Genomic DNA, 21,128 nt, shown 5'->3' on the forward strand with positions numbered 1-21,128 from the left:
CCAATGTATCCTCAAGATCGGCACTGTCATCCGGGGGTTGAGTGTCGTTATCGGGCGGTTCGGGCGGTTTGATGGTCCCCGCTGCGAGCACTACATCCACATCGATCCATGGGACTTTGCGCTCCTGAAACGCCCCACGAATATCGCGCACTATGTCCGTTGTGTATTCCACCTTGGCCATGCGATTTGCTAAATCCGCCGCGTGCATCTCATCGAACATCTTTGGAATCTTTCCTCCGGGTTTCCCGGTGCGGGCGAGGGCCTGCAGACATTCCTTTGCGGGATCGGACAAGTCGGCGAAATACTTCAGCATGCTAACAGCCAGACCCCGGCAAACCTCGTCACCTTGTTTTTCGCGGGGTAGGTGGTTGACGGCCGCGTACAGCGGCGCTGCGGGGGAGACGGTGATTCTCGGGTAGCTTTGAAAACCGGCAGAGGTCAGGATATGCGCCTGGACGCGCGAGCTGCTAACGGTGGCATTTGCAGTCGACACGGGACCAAAGAAGACAAATACCGACGACAACGACGGATCTGAGGCATGGTATAGGTCGAGCTGGTCCAGGGGCAGGTCCGACGGAGCGCAGGAAACGGTCGCCATGGTGGATCGGGCAGGAGGATGAAAAGATGGCACGGCAGGCGCAACGGCAGGACGACGGCAGGAAAATTGGAGTAGAAGGACCGATGGAATTAAATTAGTATAGAAGCAACGTAGAAAGGCAAAGAAGAAACGAAAGAATGAGGCCCAAAGAGGGGTCGCAAGAGGTTCAGTCAGTCAGCTGTGGAGATAGAGAGCGAGCGACACACGAGTCCACCCGGTCAAGATTAGAGAAAGACAAGCTTGAAATAATGGGTGGGGGTCATGGTATTGGCTGGGGACAGAAGAAGAATTAGAAGTAATAATGGATAGCGATCAAAAAGAAAGAACAACGAGTGAATAAAAGGTGCTCATATGATAGCAAGAAGAAGCGAAGGGGAGCCCCTCCATAGAGGCTGACGGTGGCGATGAGGAGAAGAGGAGAAGAAGAGAAGAAAGCAAGTTTGCATAGCACGTTCTCCTCACCAATGCCAGGTAGATCTTCACAGGGACCAGGGCAGGGAAAGGAAATCGGAGGTTTATCAAGGGATCTAGGTAGAAATAAGGCTGTCTGGAAGGGGTGGTTGTTATGATGATTTGTTGTGGTTGTTGACCAGGATTTTCCTCAAAAAGATGACTGCAGATGATTTGCGTTGGTCCAGTGTTAGCTGATGCAGTGGAGGTCAAGGGGAAGACAACAGGAGAAGCACTAATTATTGAAATATATCTATTTCACTCAAAGTGACCTACATATGGTGTTTAAACTACACGGCGATCTTGAAGCTAATCAAAAGAAGATTTGCATAGCTAGACTGCTGGCAAAGAATTAACAGAATCAACACGTGTACTGCTGTTGGTGGTGGTGGTGGTGGTAATACATAGTAGAAATCGGAGAGTTACTATGGAATCCTCCTGACAGGAAGGAAAGAAAACAAAGCAAGGAGTTGGTTAGTATCAGACAGTTCCTATATACAGCGTAAACATAAACATATATAGGAACTAAATGTTTTGTTTATTGGAGGTGGAGATTGCTCCTTTTTTTTTTTTTTAACTGTTCAGTGTTCACCGCTGGAGCAAAGGCCTCCCCAACTATGGATCCACCATCTTGATACTTGATTTTTAGTGATATGGGGTCTATTAATTGAATCATAGACAACATAACATCTATCTTGTATTCTAACGGACTGTATATATCTAACTGTGTACATCTCACTTAAAGTAGATTGTGGTTTTATTTCGTACTGCTCCGTATTGTAAGAGTATTAAAACCGTACCGTACAGTTCCAATCTTACCTCAAAGTTCCCGTATCAATCGAGGAGCCTAAACCTAGTGGGGTAACTGCCACTAAGCCTCATCAGGGAAATAGCCCTCTCCGCCTTGGGAGCCAAAAAAAAGAAGACCAGCTGTTGTGTTTCTCCTCCTCGTGATGTGATGATATACACTACCTAAGATTCCTCCTCACCCTCCTCACGTACCCTCTCTTTCCTCTTCCGACCTAGAAGGGCCATGATTTGAGATTGCTCTTTTGCTGGGCATTCTCAATTCCGCCGCTCGCTTATTCCCCTCGTTATGTCTTCCTCTTCCTTACCCATCGCTGTCGACCCTGTCGCCTTGGTGACAACAGAATGCATCACCGTCACATCTGCCATGCGGAAAAATGCCCGCTGGGCTCACTCCTCAGTGTCTGCTATTCTGGGCAGTAGTGTGGTTTCTCGTGTCTATGACCGGGATACCTCCGCGCCATCTAGTCCCCGCAACGGGAATACACCTCCCCGTCCGAGGTCCAGACTCTCGACTGGGGACGAGGATCATGCTCTTGCAAATCGCTGGGGGCTGAGGGGGAAGAAAGGCAAGAGCATTCAGGATAACCCTCTTATTTCAGCTTTCACTCGGTTGCGAAGTGATCTCAAGGATTGCAAAGACATCAAAACTTTCGATGCTCCCGCCCTCCTCCATCCTTTCCTCCAAGTCGTTCGTTCCTCCTCCACCTCCGCCGCAATCACTTCTCTCTCCTTGGTTGCCTTGACCAAGTTCTTTTCCTACAAAATTATTGACCGCGATTCGCCCCGGATTTCCATGGCCATGCAACTTCTTTCAGCTGCAATCACCCACTGTCGCTTCGAGGCCAGTGATTCCGCTGCCGATGAGATCGTCCTATTGAGGATCCTAAAACTGATGGAGGGAATGTTATCGGGGCCCGAGGGCGAATTGCTGGGAGATGAGAGTGTCTGCGAGATGATGGAAACCGGGTTGAGCATGTGTTGTCAGGGTAGACTCTCGGAGGTCCTCCGAAGGTCCGCTGAAATAGCAATGGTCAACATGTGTCAGGTTATATTCATGCGCCTATCGGGATTGGATGTCCCCGATTCATCGGACCCGGGGACTCACATAATAATACACCACGCAGATGAGGCGGAGCAGCCTAATATTAAGATGGACCCTTCCGTTGACGGAGACACGGTGACGTCCCAGCATCCTTCTGTCATGGGCTCAGATACTGCCGTGGCGGACCGTGAACACACAACAAGCAGAGATGGCTCCCCGGATCAGGCGCCCAATGGTAATGCGGTCGCTGCCCCGCCCAATCCCCAAGATGATGCCGGAGACGAAGTTAACCCATATTCTTTACCTTCTATACGGGAATTGTTTCGCGTGCTGATCGACCTCCTGGACCCGCACAACCGCCAACATACTGATCCGATGAGGGTGATGGCATTGAGGATTATAGATGTGGGGCTAGAAGTGGCAGGACCTTCTATTGCTAGGCATCCTAGCCTGGCATCCCTGGCGCAAAATGATCTTTGCCGACATCTCTTCCAACTAGTGCGGTCGGAGAATTTGGCAATCCTTACGGGCTCTCTTAGGGTGGCCGGGACTTTGCTTTTAACTTGCCGTCCGGTTCTAAAGCTCCAGCAAGAACTCTATCTATCGTACCTGGTTGCCTGCCTTCACCCATGGGTCGATATACCCCGAGAACCTGGCATTGACCCTGCTCTTTATAATGGAGTACCCCAGGCACCTAAATTAGTCAGCGGGCGATCCACCCCCGTGCCCGTGAAGGATCGACAGACACTGGGCCTGGAAGGAGGCTCTAGAAAACCCGAAACGCGAGAGGCCATGGTTGAAAGTATTGGAGTCTTGGCCCGGATCCCAAGTTTCATGGTCGAACTTTTCGTCAACTATGACTGCGAAGTTGACCGAGCCGATCTGTGTGAGGACATGGTCGGCCTGTTGTCCCGGAGCGCTTTCCCTGATTCCGCAACCTGGAGCACTACCAATGTGCCTCCGCTTTGCCTAGACGCCCTTCTTAGCTATATACAGTCCATTTATGATAGGCTCGATGATGAGCCTGTTACTGAGGGGTTTCCATCCAACGAGCGCCTGAAAACCCAACGAAAAACGAAGAAGCTTGTTGTGCAAGGCGCTCAAAAGTTTAATGAAGACCCAAAGGGTGGAATCGCCTATCTTGCATCCCATGGGGTTATTGAGAATCCTGATGATCCCCTTCAGGTGGCTCGCTTCCTGAAAGGTACCACCAGGCTGTCAAAGAAGGTCCTCGGTGAATTCATCTCGAAACGAGCGAATGAAGATCTTCTCAACGCCTTTGTGGATCTCTTCGACTTTTCCGGCAAGACAGTCGTTGAGGGATTGCGCGACTTGCTCGGAGCTTTCCGCTTGCCTGGCGAATCCCCTCTCATTGAGCGGATCATTACGACCTTCACCAACCAGTTCATCCAGAAATCACACCCTCCTGAGGTTGCCGATAAGGACTCGCTGTTTATCTTAACCTATGGCATCATTATGCTCAATACCGAGCTATATAACCCGAATATTAAGTCTCAAAACCGTATGTCCTGTAACGATTTCGCGCGAAACCTCCGAGGGGTGAATGCGGGTCAAGATTTTGCTCCCGAGTTTCTGCAAGGGATCTATGACTCAATCAAGCAGAATGAGATTATCTTGCCTGATGAGCATGATAACAAGCATGCATTTGACTTTGCCTGGCGAGAACTGCTAGTAAAATCAGCTTCGGCAGGGGAATTAGTAGTGGGTCAGACTAACATCTATGACGCAGAGATGTTCGAGGCTACTTGGAAACCTGTAGTCGCCACACTCGCGTATGTTTTTATGTCTGCTTCGGATGACGCCGTGTACTCCCGGGTTATCATGGGATTCGATCAATGCGCTCAGATTGCGGCCCGCCATGGGCTGACGGAGGCGTTCGATCGCATAATCTTCTGCCTCGCTTCAATTAGTACTCTAGCCACAGGTACTCCTCCCAGCACAGCGCTTAACACTGAAGTCCAGGCTGGAAAGAAGAGTGTGATGGTTAGCGAGCTGGCTGTGAAATTTGGCCGGGATTTTAGAGCGCAGTTGGCTACCGTCGTTCTATTCCGGTTGTTGACAAACAGCGAGCTTGCTGTGCAGCAGGGCTGGGACCATGTTGTTCAAATTCTCCGAAACCTCTTCGTCAATTCTCTTATTCCGCCATTTGACTCTCGTCTGAATGCCGACCTCGACATTCCACCCATTCCGTTGCAGACCCCATCCCAAGTCGTGGACCGTGATGGTCGAGGAAATGAGACTGGATTACTGTCTGCCTTCACATCTTATCTATCCAGCTACGCAGCCGACGATCCTCCGGAGCCATCTGACGAAGAACTTGACAACACATTGTGCACGGTAGATTGCGTAACAGCGTGCTCGATCAATGACCTCTTGTGCAACATTCGTTCCCTGCCCTTGCAGTCTGTGGCGGTGTTAGTCGAGTCACTACTGGCACAATTGCCTGAAGAAAGTGCGCCTGCGGTCATCGTGGTGAAGCCTGAACGACCACTTCCATCCTCCAGGGCCTCAAATGTCAAACTTGATCCCAGTAGGATCCAATATGATCCTGGGATGATGTATCTATTGGAGTTGGCTACCATTCTTACTCTTCGTGATCAGCAAACCATTGAAACCCTTGGTGAGCGACTCTTGTCTGCATTGCAAGGTTTCATTCGAGATGCTCGGAACCTGCATTCTCTGGCACTGTCAAGGGTCACTTCCTACTTGTTGAATTTGCTGCGACTAAGCCATGTAAGATTTCTCGTAAATCTTTTTTAACATTCCCATTTGATGTTTTACTCACACAACCTTTTTAGGATCAACCCTTCATGCGGGTCCCCGTCATCCTTCACGGTATTTCCGGCTTCGATCAAGATATACTCGAGAGTGTTGCAATCCCTACAATCAAAGGACTATCACGGTGCATCTCCGATGGAGGCCTCCTCCGAAATGAGATCACTGTCTCACCCGACTTTTGGTCCATTCTCCAACGACTGCATCAGCATAAGGAGGCGGCACCTTTGGTATTTGGCCTTCTCCAAACTGTTGTTGAGTCGACGCCTCCAATTGTAACGGCGGACAATTATGAATCTGCTGTCAGCCTTGCAAATGATTTTGTTAGTGCCGGGAGTGTGGGTTACATTGAAGAGAGACAAAGGGATACGCGCACACGACGCCCTAAAGGGGTTAAACAACAGAAAGCCAGGTTCGTCTCCCTCTAACCCTTTTCTCCGGGTTATCAACCGTTCAATAGATTGCGCTAAACTCCGGAATAGCAGTGAAAATGAAGTTGTTTCACGTGGCATTACAGCCATTGGTCTTATATACCATCTGACAGGACGAGCTCCCGCGTTGATCAACCAGTCGCATCTCGAGGAAAACGAAGGTTTGTTCAACCCACTTTTTTGTATAAAGAAAAAAAAAAAAAAAAAAAACACACATATGAACTTAGCTAACGATGCGACTGGCAGCCTGGTCAGCGTACTGGTCGCCCATCTTCCATTCCTTGACCTCCCAGTGTATCAACCCCTGTCGAGACATCAGGCATCATGCAGTGTCGACTTTACAGGGGTCACTTTTGTCTGTCGAGATCAGCTCCGACAAGGAGTGGGCAGCCATTTTCGACCAGGTTCTTTTCCCACTTATCCTGCGCCTTCTGAAGCCTGAGGTCTATCATGCAGATCCACGTGGGATGAGTGAGACCCGAGTTCAAGTCGCAACTTTGGTTTGTAAGATTTTCCTGCGTTATCTAGACCAGGTTCCCGACGCTGAAGGAATGCTGGATCTGTGGCTCAAGATCCTAGATGTTCTCGATCGCATGATGAACAGCGGTCAAGGTGATAGTCTTGTACGTCAAAAATTAACTTCTCCTTGCCCCGAAAATCACTTCCCACATCAAAGCAGAAAATTTTTCTAATAACTTGGAACAGGAGGAAGCGATCCCAGAAAGTATCAAGAACATCATCCTGGTTATGGCCGACGTAGGCTATCTTGTTCCACCATCCCAAGACGCGAGTAAGGAAAAGATCTGGGCCGAGACAAAGAAACGCCTAGACAGGTTTTTGCCGGAACTTTTCAAGGAGATATTCCCTGAAGAACCACCAAAGGAGACAACCCCAGCGCCATCCCCTGTTTCGTCTCCTGCTGCAGCGCCCCAAGAGAACTCCATTAATGAAAAGAAAGAGGACGAGGCGGAGGAGGCCAAGGAGGAGCCTCCTAGCCCTTCCGAACCCGCTGGAGATGACACCAATAATGAATCAAGCAATCCTTGAATACATCCAGGGATTCTTGGTCTCTGACTTCTAATGAATAATCTTTCTTTCTTTCTTTCTTGTTTTATTTTACTCGGGCATTTTACAGCGTGGGTAGCCTGTGCCTTTTTGTCTTCGAAAGATTATGTAAATATATATATAACCTTTATTATGCTATTTTTGCCTCCCCTCCTTATTGCAGCCAACATATATGTCGAATTCGCCTGTGAGTGGTGACATAGCGGTGGTCTTGATAGACACTCTATTTCTGCATTTTCCATTTTCTTCTCTTTTGGATCGTCAGCTGGCTTGTGTGTAAATCGATTTACACTCACTCATCCTGAAGTGGATTTTCAACCCCGAGCTTGAAAAACGAAGTAACAGAATGAATGTATTTGACGGGACACATCGTAACAAATTCCTTGCAAAACACTACTAAGTAAAGAAGCGTTAATACAACTTACGATAAAAAAAGAAACGAGGGGGAAGTGAGGCCTTGGAAGTGAGATAATCATTTCATCTATACACAGAACGCCACCCAAGGTATCGTAGGGGGGGTTCATCGTAAGGAGTGACTAAAACAAGAGAGAGAGAGGTACAAGAGCGGCACCAAGAGAGAGAGAAAAAAAAAAAAAAAAAAAAAAAAAAAAAGGGACAAAGGAGATATAGGAGTACACAGAGTAACACCCATGCCTAAATTGAAAGTTGACAAACTCAAACTAACTAGTCTTGGACCAAGCATGTTCGTTATAGGGTGGTTCAAGGTTTGATTGATGACAGATACCTAAGGTAGAGAGAAGAGAGATAGATGAAACCAGCCAGAGTAAAAAGGAAAATCATTGATGTGAGAATGTGATTGGTATATGAGATGGAAGTGGAAGGAAGGAGCAACGGATTGGGTTGATTCTCTTGGGTACAGTAAGGTTAGCAGTACCTAGTAGTAGTAGTAGTTGCCGCCGATACGGCGATCCAGAGAAGCAAGAGTAGGTCAGTCGCTAGTACAGAAGTGGAGATCAAAACACTTAATCGGCATCCATATCATCGTCGAGGTTAATGGCGTCGGGGTTCACTGGAGCGGCAGTGGCAGCAACAGGTGGCTCTTTGTCAGCGGGAGGACGGTTACCACCCTCAGGACCTGTGCTAGCTGCGACGAAGCCCACGGGCGCTCGTGCTTGTCGTTCCAATGCTGCCATGGCATCTGCTTCTTCTTGTTCTGTTGCTGGCTCTTTCTCGCCCTCTTGGCCCCGTTGTTGAGTGCGGGCAATGGCCTGGGAGGCGATGAAGTTGACATCGGTACTGCGTCAAATCTGTTAGTTTTTGTTCGTGGTTGGGAACGAGAGGTACATACTTGTATTGTGCCTGAACACTTCTCTTGATACGAAGCATTTCCTTGAAGGTATCTTCGTTTCCATGCTGGACTTCGAATGCCTCCCATTTCTGCCAGAATCCGGCATTGGTACGGGGGTCGCAGAATTGAGATGCGTGTCCGTAGATCGCGCGAGCCCGGTCGATTTCGCCCAGTCTCCTCTCCATCTCTGCAAACTTGAGGCACATTTCCTTAGCTTCCTGGTCAGGTAGAGCGGCAACAGCCCGTTCGTAGATAGGTCGTGTGGAAGTCAATCCGAAGTTCGATGCGGACTTGGTGATATAAAATTCAAACATGTCGAATCTATCCTCATCTGAGACAGCTCGAGTCGCACGTTCGTAGATTCTCATTGCGTGTCGGGCCAGGCCACGGTCTTCTTCAAGATTTCCGTACATCAAGTACAGGGGTTTGGCGAATTTCGGAGGACAACCATCCAGAGCCTGCTCGAAAAGATCTCTGAGACGTTCAATGCCAATCTTGCGGTCAACAGCCTTGGTGAGGTAAAGGTTCCAAAGCTCAAACGCCACAGGGTAGCTAAACAGATCCAATCCGCGTTCGTAAACTTTGAACGAATCTTCAAAGTACTTGTGCTCCTCTAGAAGATTGGCGTAGTTGACAACAGTCTGGGGAGTGGCAATGCGCAATTCAAAAATCCTCTCGTACACCTTCTTCGTTTCCTCCAGCGACGAAACGCTTTCGACCAAATCGACATAGAAACTCCACAGCTTCCAACTCTTGTGGATCCTTTGCTGGGGTGAAAGAGTTTCATCGAAATAATCGACAGTCGATCTCTTAGGTGCCTGGGTTGCCTTTGCCATTATCTCAACTGCCTTGTCGAAGTTTTCACTGCGCAATTCCATCTCAGCCCATTCACACCAAGTTTCAGCAAGCTCTGCAACTGATTTGAAAGGAACCTTAACAGCCTTTTCGAAAATGACTCGTGCAGTGGCCAAGTCTCCACCGTTCTCGTAAAACTTCGCATAGTTGGCCCAGAGCCCTGAGAATTTGCCGACAGCTTTCTTGGGATTGATAGCAGCGATAGCCGCTGTATAAGTTTGGACAATTTCTTCTTTATTCTCACCCCAGAGAGCGACTCTCTTTTCCCATTCGATAACGTTATTCGGGTTTTGCCTGAGCAACACGTCGTTAACCAGGAATGGACGTCGATCCATCAGCTGTTCAAATCTAAGCATTCGAAGGTCCAAATCAAAATCGGCCTCTTCGTCTACCTGGCCGTTGTCTGTGCGAACGGCTGCGGCCTCCATCAAGTTACCAATGATTGATTCTTCAAACTCAACGTAAGAATCGAATATAAGAGTAAAATCGCGGACTGTCATCACAGTAGTAATGCCCTCTTCGAAAACATCCCGTGCCTTCTCGAAGTTACCTTTGGTAATCCAATAAGTGGCCAGTCCAGCCCACAATTTACCTCTCTGGTCTGCAAATCGATCGATACCGCTACGCATGATAGCATCAACGTCGATTCCAGCTTGCGGACCGGTTTGAATCTGCTTTGCCTTAGAAACAAGCAGATCCACCATTTCAGTCCAGAGTTGAAAGTTACTCTTGCCCTCCCTAGACTGAAATCTTTGGTTGTCGAGAATTTCCATGTATCGCTTCACAGCTTCTGTATACTGCCCCATCTCCACAAGTAGCTCGATATATTCTTCTGCATTCTCCGGATGAATCTGCATGTAGCGAGCCCAGATTTTGACGGCAGTTTGACCAGAGGCTGAGCGCGCAAAAGCCTTATATAATTTCCAAATCCGATTGTGCTGGGTGATAGGTAGAGCCCGCAGTGCCCGGTCAAAGGTTCTCCTCGTTTGGGTCACAATGGGTTGCTGAATCATGAAGGCAAGGTACATTTCCCATATCCGCGGCATCTTGTTAAGCAGGATCAAGGCACGTTCAAACAGGGCGTTGACTTTGTGAAACTCCGCCCGATATTTTGTCGCATTACGGCCCCGGAGATGCTTAGTTCTAAATTCCAGGTACTACGATAGTCAGCCACCGCAAGTACTTGGGAGTCAAACTGAGGGGGACAAGGAAGGTGGGGGGAGGAAAAATTCAAATACCATCTTCCAAAGCTTGTAGGATCTTGGGAGCTGTTTGCAGGCACGCTCCATGACCTAAATCGCGTAATTAGAACTGCATGTAATATGAAGAAGAGGGAAGGACTCACAAAGGCTTGCTCGAAGATAGTTCCATGCTGCTGCTTGTATTCGATATAAGCAAGCCAAGGTTTGATGCTACCGGGGTTCCGGAGGAGGTCTTGCTCGTATACGGTGTCCTGATCGCCCTGATACAAAGGAGATCCGTTAGCTTTCATCTAATTGAGGTTCAATGCGTTGTTCACCTACGATGAGATACAGGTCCGGCCTGGAGGCCGAAGATCGATCCATCTCTGCGTGTTGCCGGTGGGATCTCGGGGGCAGGAGTGTCCCTGGCATCTCGCCACTCGATAGAGCGGGACCGACTCACACGGTCAACACGGAATCGCAATAAAATGGGGTTGCATGAGCGGGAAAGTCCTTCTCGTCGCGTCGGGAGAAAACCCATGAGCGCTTCGATTGTTGAAGTTGTGAGGCCGGTCACGTGCACCGTGTCATGCGGGCCCAAGCCACAGAGTGGTCAAAGCTTCCGCTCGCGGTGGGTGATGTTATCGGCATGCCTCCTCCTCCTGTCGCTGCACCGCTATCGTGGCCTTTGTGACGAGTTGAGCATCATTCTCTGGTTCCTTAAACATGTCTGGTGCAGTGGTGCGTCTGCTATCCCTGCAACAATTTCCGCTGATGAGAGACTTATTGATCGTGTTGTTCCGCTTTAGGGCCGTGAGCCAGTCTTCCCGACTCGCCAGTCGCTGGGGTTGATGAAGAGTAAACTGAAGGGCGCGGAGACTGGTCATAGTTTGCTCAAGAGGAAAAGCGAAGCTCTAACCAAGTAAGATTGCTGTTTCTTCATCCATTGGAGTCCAGAACTAACGTGGAAATCTGTAGGCGCTTCCGAGGTATGGGAACTTATATAGCGACCTCCCGGCAGCCCATGAAACTAACGCGGAAACCCAGAAATTACGCGGCGGATTGATGAAGCTAAACAGAAGATGGGACGAGTCATGCAGATTGCTGCATTCTCCCTTGCCGAAGTGAGCTACGCCGTTGGCGGTGATATCGGCTACCAAGTGCAAGAATCCGCCAAGCAGGCTCGATTCCGAGTGCGCGCGAAGCAGGAAAACGTTTCCGGTGTTCTTCTCCCTCACTTCGAGAGCTACACAGAAGATGGAATCAATGACTTTGGCTTGACTGGCCTGGGAAAGGGAGGACAGCAGGTTCAACGTTGTCGAGAGACATATGCTCGGGCAGTGGAGACCTTGGTAGAACTGGCAAGTCTGCAGGTACGGAATATCACCGGTTCTCTGCCTTGCGAGTAGGGCTGATTTTATTCAAGACAGCGTTTGTTATTCTCGATGAGGTGATCAAGGTTGTTAACCGAAGAGGTGAGTACTTAACCCAACTACATAAGCTGTCTGTGTGCTAATCCATGTCATAGTTAATGCGATGTAAGACAAATGATTTGCCCACGCCTCTGTTGATGAACTTGAACACTAATAATTGCATCTAGTGAGCACGTTATCATTCCCCGAACGGAAAACACCATCAAATGTATGCTTATTTTCCCCACCATCACCACTCGGCATCCACTAACTTATCCCAAGATATCAACTCGGAGCTCGACGAGCTTGACAGAGAAGAATTCTACCGACTCAAGAAAGTGTCAAACAAGAAACAAAGAGACACCGCCGCTGCGGATGCTGAAATTCTGGCCGCACGCGAGAGAGAGGCGGCGAAACAACAAGCGGATGCCACTAAGACTCAATCAGAAGCAGCGCCAGACGCACCAGACGCGCCAGACGTTCTAGGGGAGCAAGAAGATACGGATGTCATCTTCTAAGCTTCCCCTGCCCTTGATTTGATCTGTAACTAGTGTATTTCCTGCTTAGCATATAACTCTTGCTTTTCTTTTTTTTTTTTTTTTTTTCCATGCCATATACATTGGCTGCATATCTCTTATTTCTGCGCTATCGAAACATTCAGTTCCAGATATGTGAAGCCGATAAAGCCTAGTCACCATGATTCGAATCAATTAAATCATTTTATAGGAAAAATAATAAGCAACCCAACCCCCCAACGCCAACAAAAAACCAGTAGACGATAATATGCAGAACAGCCCATCATTGTCTCTGGTAGGTAACCCGGATCGGTTTCCCACTCTCCCCCATGGGCATCCCCGACGTAGCCTCCTTTGCACTGATAGCCCCAGACTCGCTTTCGTACTCGACGAACGCAATTCCTTTTCTTCCCGGCACCAGTCTGACTTCCTGGAACCCCTCGAACCGACCAAACACAGCCGTGAGACTCTCCTGATCCGCAGAATCGGGAAGGTCCCGCAAGAACAGAATCTTGTTGGGTGGCAGATACTCGTCTGGGATAACGGCAGCAGCGGCGCCAGTTGTAGGCTTGAGACCGGCACCCTTGACTGTTTTGGCGGGGCGCGTAGTATCGGGGGGACCAGATGGACGCTTGAGTTTCTTCTGTGCTTCCAGGGCTTCGTGGGCTTGTTTCCGTTCTGCAAAAAAAAAAAAAACCATTATCAGCCGTTCATAACCCAAGCAAAATCACAAACCCCCCCCCCCCCCCCCCCTCGGCAAAAAAAAAAGAAAGAAAGAAAGAAAGAAAGAAAGAAAGAGAAAGAGAGAAAAACCGCACCTTTCTCAGCTAGCCGTCTACGCTTATGAGCTTCCAACTCATCCTCCCCCCCCTCACGCAAAACCGTAACATCGCTCCTGGTCTTCGCGTAATCAAGAACCATCGGCTTATCGAAGATCTCGAACCCGTTGATTTCGTCAATGGCGCGCGTGGCAGACTCCACGTTATCGAAGACAACGAACGCCTGGCCCTTCGCCTTGAGGTTCGTCTTCGCGACTATCTCCAGAACGTTCCCATATTCGGAGAAGATCTCCTCCAGAGCTTCCTTGAGCTGGTCGACCTTGATCCGCTCCTCGAGGTTCCGGACCTGTAATTTGATACGATAGCTCGGTGTCAGCAGATGGAAATCAAACGGATGATGATCAACAAGAACGAGAGGCGGGGATTTCAAGCGCTCCGCTCGTGGGTTAACAATCGTGCAACATACATAGACCCTGCGCGCCGGGGGAGGGGGGGGAAGAACGTTATTAGCAATGAAACCAGAAGCGCGCTTTGAATAAGGTACCAAGGAAAGAACTTACGTGGGATTCGGAGGAATCTGGACGGGCACCGGGATGGTAGCCATATCTGCAACAAGCTGGGGGTTGTGTTTGACTTGCCGCGGGTGGATGGGAGGTTCCTGGCCTGGTCCGGAGCAATTAACTAATTGCAGTTATATGGCTGCTTGCTTTCTTGTTCAACTCCCACTACTTGTCGGTCCCAATGACTGCTTGCCGCTTTAGCAGCGCGAATCATGTCAGGTGATGTGTCGTGCTCAGCACCCAATCAAATGCTGCCATATCCACAAGCTCACGTTGGTACAGGCTACTACAAGACTAGCCTGTCTAGGGAAAGCACAGATTTAAGAGCAAAGTCTGCGCCTGGTTTATGAGCGCAAAAGAATCCTCGATATCCACAAGAAAAGCATCATTGGTCTAGTGGTAGAATTCATCGTTGCCATCGATGAGGCCCGCGTTCGATTCGCGGATGATGCATTCCAATTCTTTTTTTTTTTGTTTTTGTATTTCGGGAAAGTTTTTTTTTTTTCGCTTCGAAAACACTCTTTCCGGAGGTCTTCATTTCAAAGTCGTATAGAAGTTATTTACATGCCAACACTTCCCGTACTTCCTCAACCTTGCCTTTGAGTTCCTTCGGTGGTCTTGTCCAATCTTCAGTTTTTACTAAACCCAGCCCTGTTTCCATGAACAAGTAGTCTGCTGTAGTAACTCGAACCTTCTCGTTGCTTAGCATACATATATATATATATGTGTGTGTGTGTCTGGTGGAGGCCAATACATACCCTAGGGAACGGATGCAGTAGCATCCCGGTCAACTTTTTCAAAACATCGATCCGTAACCGCTCCAGCCTAGAGAGAGGAGCGTATGCCCTGATTGCTGCTTCGAGTCGCGCAATATTCGAAGACTTGAAGTGTACCTTCTGGGCTAGAACAAACACCTTTCGTAGACTAATGGAGATTAGCTCTCTATTCAAGACCTTCATTTTAGAGCTCTAATTTAACAAACCTTGGATCTGTAATGTCAGGCACAGAAGACACGTAACCATCCAATAGGAAAGCCAACAATTCTAGAATCGGAATAGCATAACGGTCATCGATGAGCTTGTCACTTAGTGCAAGTAGCAAGTCCTGGATGATAGATATTACTATCTGCGGGCGCAACTCTGCCTCATATTTGTTGATGCTCTGGACTAAGGCCGCGCGGGATGAGCGAATGAGTCCCTCGGCTCCAGCTACAGCAGAAGTAGCGAGGCCTTGGAATAGCGGGATGCGCAGCCACTCAACAGCTTGGAGTTCAAGAAGCTGGACGAAATAATCTGTTGAGGAAACTTCGCTGAAATGTCCGTAGTGCCTAGTCTCATTAGCATCGGGTATCAAAAGAACGATAGGACATTTCTTACTTTTGCAACGGTGGAAAGTAGTTGACGGACGACCAGAAAATCTGCAGGCAGAGCCATGCTTCAAGGCGGACCTTATCGAGCTTCTCTGCTGCAAGGCGGCAGAGGCACCCAGCGATTTTTTCAGCATTGGACTGGCTAGTAGCGTCAATCTTCTTCTCAGTGATAACTCTTGCAGCCTGGATACCTTCCAACCTGATCAAAGATCCAATATCGCCACGCCTATCGGTCGTGTAATCGTTCAAAAACCCAATAAGGCTACTCGCAATATTATCGGTAACATCTGCCCCTCTGTTAGCTTACATACATATATATCACATGTTCTTAATCACTCACGTATATGTGGCAGTACTCCCACAGTGAAGCTCTTGATAGCTACAACCCTTTTTTCAATCAACCCTTCTTTTTCTGCACACCATAATAGCTCTTCTATTATTGTCTCTCTGACAGTACTTTCAGCGTCAAGCTGGTTGAAAGTAGAGCCGAGAGCTGATAGCTGGCCCCGGCCGGTTGGCAAATTCCGAGTTGCACGGATATGGGAAAACCACCCTTGAATGATCTCGTCCTGTTTCTGAGAAGCTAGAAGGGGCCATATTGCTGAGATTGCTTTGGACGCTGACTCTATCGAAATATCATCACTCCGTGAGAGGCAAACTTGAAGATTGTCACAGCATTTGTCAAGCAATGTTGTCGATGGAGGTGGGGCACGGAGTTCATTGAGGCGAGATAAGGATTGGGAAAGAGAAGAAACGAAGCATGAAAACGCTTCGGCAGTTAGTTCTGGACGCGAAGCAAGAAGCGTTAGATCGTCTTTAGTAGGCCCAACATGGCTATCAAAGATCTGCCAGAATTCAGCTATCTGCTGGGCAACACCGACGGCGTCGCTGCTATTTCTGGAAATTTCCGATGCTTTAAAGGCATTGAACGCATCTATTACAGCAGAAACAGCGAGAAAGCAACCATGTCTTGTCTCTACATCGCCGTGAGGAATACTATGAAGTTTGTCAAAGAGCTTTCGAAGTACTAGCTGTACACTTTTGTAGGAGTCTTGGGTGCTTAATACTCCAAGCGCCTTTGCAGCATGCCTCCTCGACTCGGCATCAGGCGAGGCGATTCCTCTCCATTGTATCAGCGATTCAATAAGGGACCCCCAGTAGCAAGAGCTTAGATCTGCGGTGGCTTTTGCAACCTCAATCATTGCTCTTGAACGCCGTGCGACTGCGTGATAATCCACAGCTTGCACGAGAGAAATACCCTCCACAACAGTATTCGGATGGCGTCCGATAAGCTCTTGCAGAGCAGCGGAAGCACCTCTTCGGATATTACCAGAGGGGTCAACGCAGGCAGCACAAACCAACTCAATTGCAAGCATCTGGAGGGTACTCCCATCACCTGGAGATATGGACGAGCTTATGTCCTGCCGCTTAATTGCGAGAAGTTCCTGAGTTGTATACTTGCGAGAGAGGGCCCAGATACCAAAGCAAGAGGCATCACGCACACCAGTCCCAACAGAGCTTCCAGTGGAAGATCTCTGTTCGAAGTCGAGTCCGGAGACAAGTGGCTGCAGTACTTTAGGAAGTTTATGGGTTGGAGGAGCCCGGCGAAATAGGAGATGGCCCAACGTGAGGATAAGGCCTTGCCATTTCTGAGCGTCAACGGCACTTAGATTTCGCTTTAGGGTATGAATTCCAATCTTTCGGGCCGCAGAAGGTGTTATTATAGTACCGTCCTGCTTGTTATATAGAATATTCTCTTCCAGGGAGCCCGTAACAGCCTCAATAACTTCAGTTGCCATATCTGGGTCTAATTTCAAAGTGATGATGCTCAACGCTTTGCTAGCCGCAAATCGCACAGGAGTGTCCTTGTCCGCAAGAGCTGTCAGGAGATGATCAATTGCCTCCTCTAGGATATAGGAGACGTGATCATCTGAGAGTATGTTACTGTTCCTTTCGCCAAGTGATAGAGCTAGAACGGTCACAGATCGTAGAATTTTGATGATTGTTTTCCGCGCCAGCGCAGATGATAGGATGACTTGGGAAATCTCGGTTTCATCTTGCATGAGACGCATTGTCTGTTTAAACACAGGGATTATGAGAGGAGCAAAATCCTCAGCTTGACCCGATGCTCCTAAGCGAGCAAGGAAAGACAGCACACCTATATACGCGTAAACAGGTGAAGGCTCAGTCCCGGGCATGGGGTGAATAACAGCAAATGACCACTCCGTTAGTATGGTCAAGACCCCCAAGTTCTGCATGTCCCGACGGAGTGACAGTCGCGCAAGGAGGGTTGTTGCAGCTTCGCGTTCTTTACCCGCGACATTTATGTAATTTAATGCTACTGAAAGCAGAGACTTTGCCACCGCAGGTGTTTGTGGTAATAGCCGATTAGTTGGTTCATTATCTCCATATGGAATCGGTATATCGTTGGACGACATAGAAGACAAGTCGAAGGGTGCGAGCAGTAGGTGCGAAAGCCAGATCAGCAGCACATAACGCTCTTCCCAAACAAGACGGCGCGGGATATCCCCAGCCGACGCATCAGCTAGATCATCCTGGTGAGCGGAATCCCACTCAATAAAGGCTCGGAGCAAAGGATCGAGATGCTTTGGCTCATTATTGAGGAATCTGCTGATTACCTTGACCCCCCGGACCTTGCAGAAGGTATAGAGGAGCCTGCATACCGCCCTAGGTAGAGGGTATAGGGCCCGTGCTTGCTGGCTGGTAGCAGGCTTACTAGCGTACTGGTCCCGATGCTTTAGCAGGTATGCCAGCAAAGCATCAACCAGCGGAGGGAGAAGCGCTTGTAAGTGAGGGTCAAGCAACTGCGGCCACTCCTGAAAATGCTCTAGCTGCAAGTCATCGAATGATTAGCAGGTCAGCCCCAACAAAAAAAAAAAAAAAAAAGGCGTAATGTAACAAATATGTGAAAAAGGAGAAAAGGCACCGCGACTTACAAGGCTAACTAGTCTCTCTGTCTTGGAAGCCAGCGTCCACCTTCGTGGGACTCGAATAGTCCCCTCATCCTTTTGTGGCTTCCAAAGCAAAGAGGGCAATTTAGCCGAAAATTCTTTGACAAGGTCCCCAGAAGCCCGTTGAAGTTTGACTTCTCGATCTTCGGCTGCATCCATGATGAACTTTGGCACCCGTACGGAGGGTTGGACGCATCTTGAAAGTCAGGAAGCAAATACAAACCGCGGGGATCTTGTCAACGCCAAACTCAATCACGTGATAAACATTTCGATCTATATAAAAGCATAACCTGGGAAGATACCCATCAACAAGGATTTCGGGATTGGTAAAAGCGATCTATTATGAATATAACTGTATAATGTGTTCCGAAAAAGAACATCTTCATTTAATTCACCACATGAGACGTTAGAATACGAGTTAAAAATCATTATCTGTCGGGCTGCTCCTGCGAGTTCTCCTAAATCCTCCTATACCGTCCTGTGAAAGTCGAATCATTGTGTTACGGACATGTATAACTGCAATAGCAATAGCGAGTGAGTTCCACACATCTTGTCCTCGTTCTGACAAGTCAAACTGCGACATGAATCTTCCGTCAGTGCTTTCATCAAGTTGCTGCGGATCGGGGTCAAAGGTCATTATAGCAACGATGGGCCCGCATATAACAAACCCAATAAGCAAGGGCAATCTATCAGATAGGGGAGCACCTATATTTGGAGTCTCCTTTAGCGCAAGATGATGCCGAAGTGCGAGCTTCTGAAGACGGTTGTTGAGGCGCGTGAGGGCATTCAAAGTTGGTTCGTTCTTCTTTTGTGCATATATAACATGTACTGGGATTGAACCACGATCGATTGAAAGGTCTGCATCATAAAGCGCCCATCGAATATATTGTTCAATTGTTTGTTTGATCAAAGCCTCCGGGCGTTTCTCCAAGATACTGCAGTCCCTCACTCTGCCACTCAGGGAGAAAAGACACGCAAGAGACTTAATCGCTACAGATAGGTTTTAGCCAAATGAACATTCCGATGTGTTAAAAGATAAATGCAGTTGACAGACTTACCGTAGAAGGTTGTACTTCTGGATGTTTTGATAATAGGCGCTGACTTGTTTTCGGAAGTAGAAAATAATGAATCCGGAAGGGTTGGGAAGTCGAACTGCCAATGCTTTGGCGCCAGGGGCTCAAATCCACGCATTGCAAGCTGAAGAAAGAGATCTCTCTCCCTTTCTGTGTAGATATCTTGCGGGATATTGATTGCACCTGCTAATCGTTTGGCTTTCTCACGAGTGAAATCAAAGACAACCGTTGTCTTTTCGTTATTTGAGATGATGAATGTATGGTCATTATCATCATGATCACTATTATCAGACACATAATCACGATCTTCCAATCTTGACTGCTTCCGAAACCTTGGGGAGCCGGGAATAACACTCCGCTTTCGTTCTGCAGGGGCTGTAAGATATAGAGTGTTGTTATTCGTCGGGGCCAAGGTCTCATCGGTTTTAGGGGGCAATATCGCATTTCTTGCAACCATGATATTGGGCGGTCCTAAACGCGCAAATCAGCTTGGAGTCTTCGAACTCACAAGGACCTTGAATAGCAAAACCTACCGGATTTCTTTAGTTTCTTGTTTGGTCGGAGTGAGGAATTATCGCCTAAAGATTCCCGGTCTCCATCCTCATCCGAGCCCAACTTCCTTTTGGGGGGACTTAGTTCCTGGAGCAGACCAGCAGCCCCTTCCACTTGCGATAGTACATCCTCATCGTCGTCGTCATCTTCATATGGAACATACGCAGGATCTAGAGCCCGCTTCTTCTTAATTTTCATCTTGCCGGCTCCCAAGGGGAGACTGAGCATATCGTCGGACCCATCATTTTCGAGGGAGCCTAGAGAGGGCGCGGAAACCATCTTGTTTGCAGGTGATCAAAGTCCCGGAATCTAAATATGTGTCGTAGTATGTACAGTGATTGAAGTCTCGATTGTGCCAATCTAGCTGCAGACGACTTTATTGAGAACAGAAGGCAGATGAGCAGGTGATATGTTGGGGAGAAATCGTGTCGAGGGAAACTCGGTCTCAGGATGAATTGGGACTGAATATGAAACTGGATATGGTTTTGTGCTCTTGGACGATAACTGTCTGTTTTAGTCTTGAGATTGCTTTGCTGCAGTGCACGTCGTTCTTTGTCACGATGAAAGAGAAACAGTTCTATAGACAAAGAACTTCGAGGCGAAGATGGATAAAGGAAGGTCATCGAGCCCAACTTCTTTTTTACTCGAAGCCATCTTAGAGTGCAACTGGAACAAAGAACAGATTTGAGTAGAATGGGAGAATGGCCCATGAACCTGACTGTGTTACTTACTGATCTAATTATGTGAACAAAAACAACTTCAATAACTGTTCTGCGGGGATAAAGCGACCATATTGGATCAGAGGACCATTCATGCATTGAGATGGTGGATTCAACTCTTGTCTCCATTTGTTGCTTTGATATGAGTCTAAATTTATGAATCTACACCGCGTGCTGCTAGACTTGCGGAGGTTTCCTTCTCTTGAGTATTACTGACAGATAGAAAGGATTGCAGAGACATGGGGTTAAAAGTTGTCTAGGAAACCCTCTACTACCACGGAATAATCTGAAAAACTAGATCAGGTCACTTCAACAGCAAAATCCAATATCAAAAATATATTCTATGAAGCTTGCTTGCCCCTTTCGGTATCACAAACATAACTGCACCTCCATTCAGTCATACAGCATTAAAAGTGATTCAATATAAGAACGAAGCACAATTAAATTCCCAGAATGGTTAGCAATCCATCGTAGGGGACATAAACACACGTAAATAAGGGGAAGTCCCGTCCCAGACTAAACCACCCCTTTTTTTCAACCAGCGCTCTCAAAACCTAGCATCACAGCACTTGCTCACACTAGCTCTCAAAACTCTTATGGGGGTATGTTCAAAGACTATTCCAGGGTAAAAAAGCTAAAG

General features: G+C 48.1%; 5 protein-coding genes and 1 non-coding gene across 6 annotated transcripts; 3 read left to right on the plus strand and 3 right to left on the minus strand.

The window, feature by feature from the left end:
• Positions 1–2,144: 2,144 nt before the first annotated feature.
• Positions 2,145–7,174, plus strand: P175DRAFT_0426343 (uncharacterized protein; the record flags this gene model as incomplete). The annotated part of the gene is made up of 5 exons (XM_040893161.1): positions 2,145–5,654; positions 5,720–6,108; positions 6,182–6,288; positions 6,374–6,750; positions 6,833–7,174. The coding sequence occupies 5 exons, from the start codon at positions 2,145–2,147 to the stop codon at positions 7,172–7,174; spliced, it is 4,725 nt and encodes a 1,574-aa protein (XP_040756860.1).
• Positions 7,175–7,775: 601 nt separating this feature from the next.
• On the minus strand, positions 7,776–11,054 carry P175DRAFT_0514188 (mRNA splicing protein SYF1). The gene is made up of 5 exons (XM_040898796.1): positions 10,880–11,054; positions 10,702–10,818; positions 10,595–10,648; positions 8,502–10,513; positions 7,776–8,449 (listed from the first exon to the last, which is right to left on the minus strand). Exons 1-5 carry the CDS (start codon positions 10,967–10,969, stop codon positions 8,176–8,178), a joined length of 2,547 nt encoding a protein of 848 aa, XP_040756861.1. The 5' UTR covers positions 10,970–11,054; the 3' UTR covers positions 7,776–8,175.
• Positions 11,055–11,346: 292 nt separating this feature from the next.
• Positions 11,347–12,467, plus strand: P175DRAFT_0427578 (H(+)-transporting V1 sector ATPase subunit D; the record flags this gene model as incomplete). Its single annotated transcript, XM_040893250.1, has 6 exons — positions 11,347–11,459; positions 11,516–11,526; positions 11,585–11,910; positions 11,964–12,016; positions 12,138–12,178; positions 12,232–12,467. Coding segments are annotated over 6 exons (780 nt in total), but the record flags the coding sequence as incomplete, so codon positions are not given.
• Positions 12,468–12,723: 256 nt separating this feature from the next.
• On the minus strand, positions 12,724–18,328 carry P175DRAFT_0554704 (uncharacterized protein). Its single transcript, XM_040900577.1, has 9 exons — positions 18,130–18,328; positions 15,513–18,024; positions 15,180–15,459; positions 14,786–15,130; positions 14,562–14,727; positions 14,368–14,494; positions 13,804–13,906; positions 13,283–13,716; positions 12,724–13,142 (listed from the first exon to the last, which is right to left on the minus strand). The coding sequence occupies exons 1-9, from the start codon at positions 18,301–18,303 to the stop codon at positions 12,748–12,750; spliced, it is 4,536 nt and encodes a 1,511-aa protein (XP_040756863.1). The 5' UTR covers positions 18,304–18,328; the 3' UTR covers positions 12,724–12,747.
• P175DRAFT_0t7 lies at positions 14,186–14,256 on the plus strand. Its single transcript has one exon. It is a non-coding gene; the product is annotated as a tRNA-Gly (tRNA).
• Positions 18,329–18,491: 163 nt separating the features above from the next.
• On the minus strand, positions 18,492–19,443 carry P175DRAFT_0498580 (uncharacterized protein). The gene is made up of 2 exons (XM_040896535.1): positions 19,203–19,443; positions 18,492–19,134 (listed from the first exon to the last, which is right to left on the minus strand). Exons 1-2 carry the CDS (start codon positions 19,333–19,335, stop codon positions 18,563–18,565), a joined length of 705 nt encoding a protein of 234 aa, XP_040756864.1. The 5' UTR covers positions 19,336–19,443; the 3' UTR covers positions 18,492–18,562.
• Between the last annotated feature and the right edge of the window lie 1,685 nt (positions 19,444–21,128).

The sequence above is a fragment of the Aspergillus ochraceoroseus genome, assembly GCF_002846915.1.
Source record: "Aspergillus ochraceoroseus IBT 24754 chromosome Unknown P175scaffold_1, whole genome shotgun sequence".
Taxonomy (NCBI): domain Eukaryota; kingdom Fungi; phylum Ascomycota; class Eurotiomycetes; order Eurotiales; family Aspergillaceae; genus Aspergillus; species Aspergillus ochraceoroseus.

Excerpts from the sequence above, each read along its gene's own strand:
- P175DRAFT_0514188 (XM_040898796.1), bottom strand. The coding sequence starts at position 10,969 with ATGCCAGGGACACTCCTGCCCCCGAGATCCCACCGGCAACACGCAGAG. Across the intron at positions 10,819-10,879 it reads GGCCGGACCTGTATCTCATC|GGCGATCAGGACACCGTATA; the intron begins GTAGGTGAACAA and ends CCTTTGTATCAG. Across the intron at positions 8,450-8,501 it reads AGTGTTCAGGCACAATACAA|TACCGATGTCAACTTCATCG; the intron begins GTATGTACCTCT and ends GATTTGACGCAG.
- P175DRAFT_0498580 (XM_040896535.1), bottom strand. The coding sequence starts at position 19,335 with ATGCGTGGATTTGAGCCCCTGGCGCCAAAGCATTGGCAGTTCGACTTC. Across the intron at positions 19,135-19,202 it reads CAGAAGTACAACCTTCTACG|CGATTAAGTCTCTTGCGTGT; the intron begins GTAAGTCTGTCA and ends ACCTATCTGTAG.
- P175DRAFT_0554704 (XM_040900577.1), bottom strand. The coding sequence starts at position 18,303 with ATGGATGCAGCCGAAGATCGAGAAGTCAAACTTCAACGGGCTTCTGGG. Across the intron at positions 15,131-15,179 it reads TACTTTCCACCGTTGCAAAA|GCACTACGGACATTTCAGCG; the intron begins GTAAGAAATGTC and ends TAATGAGACTAG. Across the intron at positions 13,907-14,367 it reads AGTACGGGAAGTGTTGGCAT|GCCAGGAACCTCCCATCCAC; the intron begins GTAAATAACTTC and ends GCTCCGGACCAG.